At 38.0% G+C, this 11311-nt stretch overlaps 3 protein-coding genes across 3 annotated transcripts; 2 read left to right on the forward strand and 1 right to left on the reverse strand.

Moving 5' to 3' along the window:
* On the forward strand, nucleotides 1–3963 carry LOC110878557. The gene is made up of 4 exons (XM_022126893.2): nucleotides 1–179; nucleotides 1786–1871; nucleotides 3074–3153; nucleotides 3471–3963. Exons 2-4 carry the CDS (start codon nucleotides 1800–1802, stop codon nucleotides 3730–3732), a joined length of 414 nt encoding a protein of 137 aa, XP_021982585.1. The 5' UTR covers nucleotides 1–179; nucleotides 1786–1799; the 3' UTR covers nucleotides 3733–3963.
* A 1741-nt stretch (nucleotides 3964–5704) lies between these two features.
* LOC110876277 lies at nucleotides 5705–6070 on the forward strand. Its single transcript, XM_022124454.1, has one exon. It carries the CDS (start codon nucleotides 5705–5707, stop codon nucleotides 6068–6070), a length of 366 nt encoding a protein of 121 aa, XP_021980146.1.
* A 971-nt stretch (nucleotides 6071–7041) lies between these two features.
* On the reverse strand, nucleotides 7042–9910 carry LOC110876278 (receptor-like protein kinase 5). The gene is made up of 3 exons (XM_035974167.1): nucleotides 8610–9910; nucleotides 7595–8532; nucleotides 7042–7515 (listed from the first exon to the last, which is right to left on the reverse strand). Exons 1-3 carry the CDS (start codon nucleotides 9908–9910, stop codon nucleotides 7190–7192), a joined length of 2565 nt encoding a protein of 854 aa, XP_035830060.1. The 3' UTR covers nucleotides 7042–7189.
* Between the last annotated feature and the right edge of the window lie 1401 nt (nucleotides 9911–11311).

Genomic DNA, 11311 nt, shown 5'->3' on the forward strand with positions numbered 1-11311 from the left:
TTAGGGCTGTTGTTGGTATTCAACCGAACTTCATCTCCACACTGAGCAATCAATTCATCCGATTTCGTCGCTTGGTGCTTCTATTTCTGTTTCCTTTCTCCGCTATCGATCGATTTCATCAATAAAGTTACAAGCTACAGTTCCTTTCACCACTGTCTCCGGTTTCTGTTTCCTCACAGGTTTCTGTTAAATCACTATAATAGGGTTCTATGTTTAGACCTAATTATGTGCTTATCTTCTCTTAAGATTAGAGCTTTCAATGATTAATGAAACATATATACAATTCCTGATTAACCCTAGATACTAATTGGATGCGTAGTTAGTTAGTTAGGTATTGCTATGCAATTCAACAAGTGAATATAATCAATTCGTTTACATTATGTTATAGATTTCGAAGTAAATTTTATTATTTTTTTTGTCAATTTGAAGTTTGGTAAATAATTTTTTGTGATTCCAAGTGTTGACAACACTTCCTTCAGAGAATCTATATAAAACACAAGTGTGACCTGGTCAAAAGGAACCCCGTTCTGCCCAACCGGTCCAAGAATGATGTAGAAAATAGAGATATCAACAAATTACATGATTTTTGGACCTTAAATTCTATGTTGAATTCGTTTTTTTTCAGTCGAAACCGAAAAGCACATTGTATTCGAATTTTGTTTCGGTAAAAAAAAATCAAACCGGACGAACCTGAAGACCGAATCGATAAAAATCACTAATCAGTTACCTACAAACATAAACTATCTGTTAGCAAACCTCAACAGAAGTAGGATTTATGTCATGATAATGCTTCCAATATACATCATCTATTGTAAAGAAATAGAACTCCCTTCATCTATCCACACCCATCTCAGAATATTTAACGACGTTTACTTCTTTAAGTTGTAACAAATCATTTCATGTCTTTTTATAGTTATTTGTGTTGGCGGTTGCTATGGAAGTCGTGTTTTAGATATTGTACTTATTATTGTCATCCTGGCATCTTGTTTGTACCATTATTATGCCCATTGAAACTTTGCAATCTTGCTTGATTAAGCTTTTCGTGAGTCGTGATTTTATTTATTCAAGTATTGTTTACGTTAACATAGACGAGACGATAAAACCCCTTATCCCCTTCTCATTTATAAATCTATGTTGTCAAAAGCGCACTAGGCGCGCGCCTAGGCGCGGCGCAGCGAGGCTGAAGCCCCTGGTGCTGACCTAGGCGCAAAACTGCGTCTTTTTTGTAAAAGCCCTGGTCAGGCGCTCGCCTAGAGCTAGGCGCAAGCGAGGTAGAGGCGAGGTTTTATGGATGTCAGGCGATAAACAAGAAGAAGACAAACCTGAACGCTGCTAGAATCACCATCTGATCATTCTTTCTTCACGTTTTACTCTGCATCTTTCCCTTGCGGCACTATCTTTTCTTTTTTACCGATAACCTAAGGGTTTTATTGTTAGGTTTTATTATTTATGGGCTTTCTTTTGACTTCCGTTTATATTTGTTGGGCTTTTTCTTTGCTACTGCGATTTTTGCAACCAATTGGGCTTTAAATATATCAAAAATAAGTTGTATTTATATAAACTATTATTATTATTAATAATTTTAATTTTCAAAGCATAATATATTTTAATTTTTTTCCTCTATATGCGCTTTTCTTAAAAAAAACCCTCGCTTTTTTTGCGCCTTGTGCCTAGGCTCCAGGCGAGGCCTATGCGCCTTGAGTGCGCCTTGCGTCTTTGACAACATAGTTATAAACTACAAAAGCGTGTCACCTGATTGGATTTTGGACTTCTTTTATTGCTCAGGCTGATTAGTTGCAATGGCCACAGTCGATTCATCCAAGAAAAGTGCCCGTCCTGAACTGGTTAAGTTGAATTCAGCATTTAAATTGGTACACTCTTAGTTCTTTCCATTCTATATACCCATGCAAAAATAAATTTATTTATGTCGATGATTTCTATTCAAACTTTATGCTCCATGGAGAACTTTGAATAATTCTGTTGGATAGGACAATATATTTTTGCTTCTCTGGAGCATCTTATATGCAGTAGTCAAATATTTCTCTAACTATTTTATAGTAGTTATGTTTTTTGAACTTTTGTTGATTTGATCGGGCAGTCGTAATATTATTGTCATTTTGTACGATTGATGGGATTAGTGGATCACAATTTCAAGATTGCAGATGCGTTTTGTGTTTTTGGATGTGGATAATGAATCTATGTTGTCAAAGACGCAAGGCGCAGGCGAGGCGCATCGGCCTCGCCCGGAGCCTAGGCGCAAGGCGCAAAAAAAGCGTGGGCTTTTTTAAGAAAAGCGCACATAGAGAAAAAAATACAAAAAATATGTTATGCTTTGAAAATAAATAAGATTCCACATATATAATTAAAAAAACTATTATGCATGCCATTTAAGATCATGGAGCTAATAGTTAGTAGCAAAAGTTTAGGACTTATATGTTGTAAGTTTTGGGTGTGTGAATAAAAGTCTCAAAAGGTGGTAAATACTTTGTCCCACTTCGGTGTGGGGACAAAGTGAGTGGTTGTTTATAAGGTAAAGTCTTTACTACTCTATTGTAGCTTTATGACATGTTTTACCACAAGTCCTACCCGCGCGCGCGCGGGTGGGGGGGGGGGTGCAAAAATGAGTTTCTGAGCTGGAATTTGGTTGACCTCATGCGCGCCCGCACCTGCGGACACGAATGCAGCTCCGAAAAGCCCGGGCCCGCGTGAGGCAGTTTTTATTCGTACTCAGTTCAGTGTCGGGTATTTTTTTTTTTTTTGCTGCGCTGCGCCTCAGGCCGTTTTTTTGTGCAAAAACGACTGCCTTGGCCGTTTTTTTAAACCATGATTAAAAGTCAAAAAAAGATCCAGTTTTTTTAAACACTAAGCATGCTGTAATTGCTGTTATATAACAGTATAGCGACACACCAAAACTGAATCCCCAGTTTTTTTAGGAATGGGAGAATTACCGATATGTCTCTGGTATATGTCATCATGAGCTTCTATTCTGCTTGGTCATACTATACAATTTCTTTAGTGAGACAATTCTTCATGCTCATTACAATACATCATGATTTATTGTTTTCTTGTGCAGGCTGAGAAATGGGTTAGTAACATGACTAGAACCGATGATAAAGAACCAACTAGAGTTGTCTTAGAGGCCCGACCTGCTGGGTTAGTACTGACACATCCAGCTGAATGTTTAGATTTCTTTTTATAATGCAATGGTTCTTTTATTGGAAATATATATATTTTGATCAACTTTAAGTAGGTGTGGCAGTTTATCTCTAAGAAGTCACATTGGTAACGTTTTAAACCTTAGTGTACAAAGTGGCTAACCTCCACACGCATTTTCTTTAAACAACGAGATAAAAGTTTCAGCAAAAATACAAATGGTGCTATGCTTTGTTTTTTTTTTGAAAGTTTAACACATAAGAAAAAGAAAACAGAAATGTTGCCAAGCGACCCCTTAAGATTCATTTTGTGTACAGACTTGGCATAGGTGCGGTGGTTCCTCGTCAACCCAAGGTTGGGTTGTCAAACGATCCTGTTGAAAGAAAAATCCGTGCCCAATTAGATGCAGGGAAGAGAAAATATTCCAAAATTGAGGAGGAATCTCACCCGACTCCAAGAGATAACGGGGCTAGTGATGAAGATGACGACGATGAACCTGAAAGCAGAACTAAAGCATTTGCTAAGAAAAAAGCACCAAGCATCCCATCAGCTCAACTACCGACGAAGAAACACAAGTAACTGTTGTCTTGATTCAAGGTTCTTCTTTATGTTTTTAACATTATTAATATTTAAAATGAGATTCATACTATGTTTGTATTGTAGTTAAATCTAACTGAATGGTGAAATTCAAAACTAGTGTGCATGCTGCTTGCTGCTTCAACATTAGCAAATAGCAACATTCACAGTTAACCAGCCATTTAATATGGTTACATGTGCAGGGTATCTGGTTTTATTTATGGCATTTTGTTAGCCTCACAATTCTGTATAAATATGCTGCAAACAATCAATAGTTATTAGATTAGTTAACTACCATGCAGTAGCCAGTCGGATGGGGGACCCGTAACCATCGATCTTTTGATAATATCCTTTGCCCAATTTTTCCCTACAATCTGAAATCTTTTTGAGATTATATAAGTAGTCATTTTCATAGTAACTGGTTTCATCATCCAAGAAGATTCAATTGTGTGCGTGCATACTTATATAGATACACAAAATGGGGAATTCCTTGTTCTAACACATGGTGCATCCGTTTGTTGTACCTCGGTGTATCAATTGATTAATCATTAACCGCAAAGGTATATCTATCTCACTCGTAGATTAATTGTGTACCGTATTTGTTTGATTGTAACCATGATCCTGTTCGGTAATTAGTTTTGATGTTGATTGTTTATTATTATTTATAGATTTAATATATAGGGGAAAGCTTAAATGAGAACACTAAATATTGTGAGAATCGTGAGAACGAATGAAAAAACTGCGAGAACTTGGTCAAAAACAATTCAAATTCAATTTTTTTACACTTATCATTATTATTCGAATACGATGTTAGAAATTAAATTTACACATTTAAATTGGCATGTATTTGTAAAAATTGAAAATTAACACGTGTAAGTTTTCCCATTAATTTGTTGTATTTAACAAATTTACACATGTGTAAAAAGTCTAATTAGAGTGATTTTCAGAGGAGAAATGAATTGTTGATGTTGTAAATTCCTTTTTTTGTTGTTGTATCTTAATTACAATGAGGTTTGTTTTAAAAAAATGGTTTTGATTGGTTTTCTCATCCATTCTCACGGTTCTCGCAATATTTAACGTTCTCAAGATAACCCTCCATATATATATATATATATATATATATATATATATATATATATATATATATATATATATATATATGGGAGGGTTTAAATGAGAATGCTAAATATTGTGAGAACCGTGAGAACAAATGAAAAAACCGTGAGAACTTTGTCAAAAACGAATCAAATTCAAAAAATTTTTCTACACTTATCATTATTATTCGAATACAATGTTAGAAATTTATTTTACACGCTTAAATTTACGTGAATTCGTAAATAAAGAAAATTTACACAGGTGTAACTTTGCCATTTACACATGTGTAAATCTGTTATATTTACACATGTGTAAAAAATCTAAAAATAGTGATTTTGAAAGAAGAAATGAATTATTTGATGTTGTAAATTCTTTTTTTAATATTGTATTTTAATTACAATGAGGTCTGTATTAAAAAAAAATGGTTTTGATTGGTGTTCTCATTCGTTCTCACGGTTCTCGCAATATTTAGCGTTCTCAAGATAACCCTCCCTTATATATATAAACCGGTTTTGATAAAACTAAAGTTGATCACCACTGTAACCCAACAGTTTGTCCTAGTTTGTCTAGTCTATCTTCGTCGGAGGCCGAATCTTTAGTCTGCCCGTTTTCATTGTTCTAAATAAAAATTGTAGTGTGGCATTGTGAGGGCCCAGACGGGTTCAATATCTATTTTGTTGAAAGGCATTGGAGCATATTATGTGAAACTTTTCGCTGAGTTCTACCATACTGCGCTCCGAGCCATGGGTGAACATATTCTTTTGTTGCCCTTATTCCGAAAGTTGATGACTCTATTGGGTTGTCTGATTTAAGGCCTATAATCTTGATCAGATGTATAATTAAGGTGATACCAAAGGTCTAGGTGAATAGGTTAAAGACAATGACTCATGGCCTTATCTCGGAGGAGAAATCAATCTTCTTACCAGATAGAAGTATTATGGACATGCCATTCATCCTCAACGAGGTTGTTCCGTGGTTAAAGAGAGCTAAGAAGACTGGTATGGTGTTTAAAGTGGACATAGAGAAAGCATATCATACATTGAACTGGGAATTTTTAAATTCTATAATGGCTGAGATGAAATTTCCACTCAAATGGAGAAGTTGGATCATGGTCACCGTGTCTACCGCTCGTGCTTCTCTCCTTGTGAATGGTTCACAAACACAAGATTTCTCGTGCTTCATGGGGCTACGACAGGCTGACCCATTATCCTCGATCCTTTTTTATCGCGACAAAGGCATTGTTTAGGATGATTAAGGGTGCGTGTAAGTTTGGTCTATTTTAGGGTGACAAAGGCATTGTTTAGGGTGATTAAGGACCCATTATCCTCGATCCTTTTTTATCGCGACAAATGGAGTATTCATCATAATTTCACATGTAGTGTTATCCCTGCAAAAGTCTCTATGGCGGGGCCGTGGAAACAAGTATACAAGACTGCACATTAATTCTATCTAATAGGTATTAGTCGCTGTAGTCTTTTTCATGGTATTCAGGGGCGTGGGTGAGATATCATGTTTTGTCTTGGTTGTTGGCTCTTAGAGATTCCACTAGCATCGAAGTTGGGTCATGGAATGGGTTTTGCGTGGAATAGCTAGGCACCTATAAAAGTTAATTTCCTAGCTTGGAGGTTGTGGCTAGATAAGTTACCAAGTAGGATAAGTTTGTCAAAAAGATGTTTGCAGGCGCCTGCTTTAGATTGTATTTTGTGTGGTGAAGTAGAGGAGTCAACTGGGCATCTATTTATCTCTTGTTGGTTTGCACAAAGGGTGTGGGAGGAGGTTGCTCAATGGTGTTTTTCTTTGACGTTGGAGATGTGATCGACTATAACCACTCTGCGCGGTGGTCATAGAAAAGGAAGAAGGCTACTTACATTGTGTTTTGGACTGTGATTTGGAGCATATGAAAAGGCCGGAACGATAAGGTGCTTAATCAAATTCAGTTTTGGACCGTGATTTGGAGCCTATGGAAAAGCCGGAATGATAAGGTGTTTAATCAAAATCAGTTTCACTCGCCAGAAGGCCACCGTGACCCGGTTTAATGTTTTTACGTCTACTTTTGATTTAATTTAATGCTCTCGCCGCAACGCATGGGTCCTAAATACTAGTTATTGTTATAAAATGAGATGGTCAAATGAGCTACACGTACATACACCCTATAAGTAACAAAAATCCATTTATGGTATATAGGATTAAATAATCTAGTTTCAAAAAACAATTACAATTACAATTTAATTTGTTATCATCATAGATTTCCGAATATGACACCGAGTTACTTCCCTTTATACGACTTTTTGCACACATTGTTGGATTAGAAAGCACAAGGTGTGGGTATATCACATGCTTAAGCAGCGGAAAATGGTCAACTACATCACCATCGTGCCTGAGGCTGTGCTACAACAAGCAGCATCCGGCATACCTCCTTCATGGAGGGTCTATTGGTTGGCAATTGACTCGTACACCATAGCCCGAGTTCAAATACACTAGTCATCTCATTCAAGTACATGGGCTCCTTAACCTCATTGTCTAATGCATCTTCTATCGGTGCGCCACCTACAGTTTGTTGCCAAGCCCATTGCGCAAGTGATGAATTCCCATCCCCATTGGTGGCCTCTTTCCCCGTTGCTAATTCTAACAAGATCACTCCAAAGCTGTAAATATCTACTTTCTCGTTCACTCTGGTTTTGTGGGCATATTCTGTAAAAAAATATATGTATTATATTATATTAATATAAAGTAACATGTATAAAGTATAAGCATCTATCTTCTCATTTACCAGGAGCCATGTATCCGAATGAACCAGCTACGGTTGACATTGAGTTGAGCTCATTTTCTTTGGCTAAGATCCTGGCCAACCCAAAATCGGCTATCTTGGCATTGAATTCACTATCTAAGAGCACATTGCTAGATTTCACATCCCTGTGAACTACTCCCGGTACACAATCGTGGTGCATATAACACAAACCTCTAGCTGCCCCCAATGATATCCGCAACCTTGTAGGCCAATCAAGCACCACATGGCGCACAGAACCATTGAGCCCACGGCTCGATGGAGCCTGCTTTCGGTGCAGCCAACGGTCCAAACTTCGATTTTCCATATACTCATACACAAGGAGCTTTGAGATGTCACATGAAATGCAACCCATCAATTTAACTATGTTTGAGTGGCGAACCATGCTTAGTATCTCGACTTCTGCTAAGAACTCTTTCTCAAGCCTTTGATCTAAGTCCTTTTTGCTTGATATCTTCTTTACCGCCACAAAGTCCCCTGATCTGTTTACAGGAACCCGGTATACCATCCCGGAACCACCGTACCCAATCACGTTGTTTTCTGTCAAATGAGGCAAGACTGTGGATTCTGTGAAGTTCAAATTCTGGAAAGCAGTGAAGTTCCATTTTGTATCTAAACCATGCTTTTTTCTCCGGTAATAAACAATGACATATCTGGTCATTAGTACCGACAGGATCAACAATATCACTTCTATACTTGCAATCATCGCCACATACTTAGCTAAATTCTTGCTAGATCTGCAAGAATTAAACCCTAGTGATGGCTTATCTGAACAAAGACCAGGGTTGGCTGAAAGATCAAGAAAAACGAACTGTTTGCCAAGTTGACTTGGTATTTCACCGGAAAGTTTGTTTCTTGACAAGTCCAATACCATGAGATCATATAAGAATAGACCAGCCGGAATCCTTCCGGTGAGTTGGTTCCTACTGAGATTTAAAGTTTGGAGTGACCTCCATGAAATTATAGTTTCCGGTAATCCACCGGTGAATTGGTTCCCAACTTCCCATCTAGCAACAACGTTTGTAAATTTTGTAGTGCTGTTAAATCTTCTGGAATTGCACCATCGAGGAGATTATAACTTGCTTTGAAAACCCTCAGACTTGTCCAAGATGATATGGCGGTTGGAATCTGACCGGAAAATTTGTTGTTACTGATATCAAGCATCCATAGTTTTAGCCCCAACTCGTGTGGTAACTCACCGGAAAAATTGTTGTTACTGATATCAAGTATCCATAGTTTTGGCCCCATCTCGTGCGGTAGCTCACCAGAAAATGAATTACCGCTCATAATCATAATTGCTAACGTCGAAACCTTCCACAACCCATCAGGGATTGCGCCTGAAAATTTGTTGTCGAAGACAGCCAAGTTTGTTAAACTCGTCTGCTTCTCAAACCCATCGGGGATTTTACCCGTCAACTTATTTTCTGAGAGATCAATCCTCGTCATGTTCACTGCTTCGATTGAATCTGGAATCTCCCCTGTTAGATTAGTCTTATAAAGATACACTTCTGTTAGATTCTTTAACATGAACAGATCACTTGGTATTGATCCATTGATCTGATTGATCGACAAATCCAGCAGCTCGAGCGCAACCATGCTGGATAAGTTTCCGGGTATCTCACCGATCAAGTTCGCTTCCGCCATGTACAACTTTCTAAGCTTTTTCAACCGAGTAAAAGCAGGGGGGAGTCTTGATGGCTTAAAGCCATTATAAGCCAAGTTTAATTCTTCAAGATCGTTTAAATAACCGATTTCCTCCGGAAAACTACCGTTGAAAAGATTCATGTGTAGTTGAAGTGATGAAAGCTTTGATAATCTTGAAATGCTGACCGGAATATCACCAGTGAAGTTATTGTTATACAGGTCGAGGTACCGGAGCTCTTGGGATAACCGCGATATGTCATCCGGGATCCGTCCCACGAAGAAGTTTAGTGAGAGATTAAGGTACTGCAGATTTTTGCAGTTGTAGAGAGCCGTCGGAAAGTCTCCAGTGAAATAGTTGTAATTCAGATCAAGATATGTTAAGTTTTTGAGGTCACAGATGAACGGAGGAACCGTTCCTTCAATGTTTTTATCTGGTAAGTCGATTCCGGTGATGGTAGTGGCGTCACATATGATCTCCGGCCAGCCGCAGGGGTCAGAGGACTGGTTCCAGTGGCTGAGGGAGGGTGGATTGGACCAGAAGTGTTTAAGGTTGAGAAGGGTGGTTTGGTCATTTTGGGTGGTGATGGGTTGTGAAATTACATAAAATGGTAGGAGGAAGAGGAGAAGGAGAAGGGAGAGTAGGGGTATTATGGTCATATTGGTTTTGTGGTACACTGTGGTCTGGTGGAGCGTTATGGTTTACGGTGGTGGCATGTAGCATATAATTTGAATTCTAGAGTGGGAGAAAGTGCGGTTGTGACATACAAAAAAGAGTTACAAGGATGGTCTATGAATTTTATTCTTGAGTTAAATACCATTTTAGTCCCTGTGGTTTGGGTTATTTTGTCAGTTTAGTCTAAGGGTTTAATTTTTCGAATGTGGATCCCAAAAGGTTACACCGTTGCCATTCCAGTCCACTTGGTTAACTTCATCTATTTTTTCTGTTAACAAGAAGGGCAATTCGGTCATTTTATTTGGCCGGATTAGCTTTCTAGTTAACAAAATTGGCATATAAAATGACTGACTTGCTTGTTAACATAAAAAATGCATGAAGTTAACCCAATGGACTAAAATGGCAACGGTGAAACCTTTTTGTACCCACATACAAAAAATGAAACTTTCGGACTAAAACGGCAAAATGACCCAAACCACAGGAACTAAAATGACATTTAACTCTTTATTCCTTTATGTTTTTTAACGGGATTTTTCTTGTAAGGCTGGAACTGTTTGACATTCGTAGAGCTCAATTTTAATTGAGTAAACTTCCGTTTTTCTCTCTGTAGTTTGGTCGTTTTAACTGTTTTGCCCCAATCCTTTAAAAATAGTCATTTTACTCCCTGATGTTCCGGTTTTGTCGCCGGTTTGCTCCACGGGCTTAACTCTATCCATATTGTATGTTAACTGAAAGGGTATTTGGTAATTACAAATATAAAATAAGGGTACTTTGGTAATTTGTATTTAAATGTAAAGTATACACAAAATAAATACATAGTCTCTACTCTCTCTCTCTCTCTCTCTCTCTCTCTCTCTCTCTCTCTCTCTCTCTCGCTCGCTCTTCTACACTCACCACCCAACGCCTAACATCACCGGCATCCCCACCACCCACCAACCCGGTGCCACCACCTACCACCATCACCACTACCCGAACACCATTTTCTGCTGACTACCACCAACCACAACCACCCGCTGTTGAACAGTCGTGTTTGAAACCCTCGCCTCCTTTGAACAAGCCACCCAAATCTCGATAAAAACCTTTATAGCTGTCGTTTTGAATCCAAATCCAACCTTAACTCGAACAAGATCCGACATCATCCCAAACCCCTTTCAAAACAAAACCCTAGAATCGAATTGATATTCAAAACCCCCAAATTTCAAAATAACCAAGAGTTAGATATGATGTTTATATAGAAAGAGAAAGAGAAAGAGTCGAATTGATATTCAAAACTACACAATTTCACTTCTAAAAATCAAATCTGACTCCATTAAAACAGAAAAATCCATGAATTGAGAGAGACAGAGTGAAATATTACTTCAGAAAATGCATCGAGTGAAGAAGGA

This window comes from Helianthus annuus, chromosome 6, assembly GCF_002127325.2.
Source record: "Helianthus annuus cultivar XRQ/B chromosome 6, HanXRQr2.0-SUNRISE, whole genome shotgun sequence".
NCBI lineage: Eukaryota > Viridiplantae > Streptophyta > Magnoliopsida > Asterales > Asteraceae > Helianthus > Helianthus annuus.

Bases quoted from the DNA above. Each gene is read 5' to 3' on its own strand.
- LOC110876278 (XM_035974167.1), bottom strand. From the start codon at position 9,910: ATGACCATAATACCCCTACTCTCCCTTCTCCTTCTCCTCTTCCTCCTA. The intron at 8,533-8,609 runs GTTGGGAACCAA...AAATCTCAGTAG, and splicing joins ACGTTGTTGCTAGATGGGAA to GAACCAACTCACCGGAAGGA. The intron at 7,516-7,594 runs GTAAATGAGAAG...ATTTTTTTACAG, and splicing joins ATTCGGATACATGGCTCCTG to AATATGCCCACAAAACCAGA.
- LOC110876277 (XM_022124454.1), top strand. From the start codon at position 5,705: ATGACTCATGGCCTTATCTCGGAGGAGAAATCAATCTTCTTACCAGAT.
- LOC110878557 (XM_022126893.2), top strand. From the start codon at position 1,800: ATGGCCACAGTCGATTCATCCAAGAAAAGTGCCCGTCCTGAACTGGTT. The intron at 1,872-3,073 runs GTACACTCTTAG...TTTCTTGTGCAG, and splicing joins TGAATTCAGCATTTAAATTG to GCTGAGAAATGGGTTAGTAA. The intron at 3,154-3,470 runs GTTAGTACTGAC...TTTTGTGTACAG, and splicing joins TTAGAGGCCCGACCTGCTGG to ACTTGGCATAGGTGCGGTGG.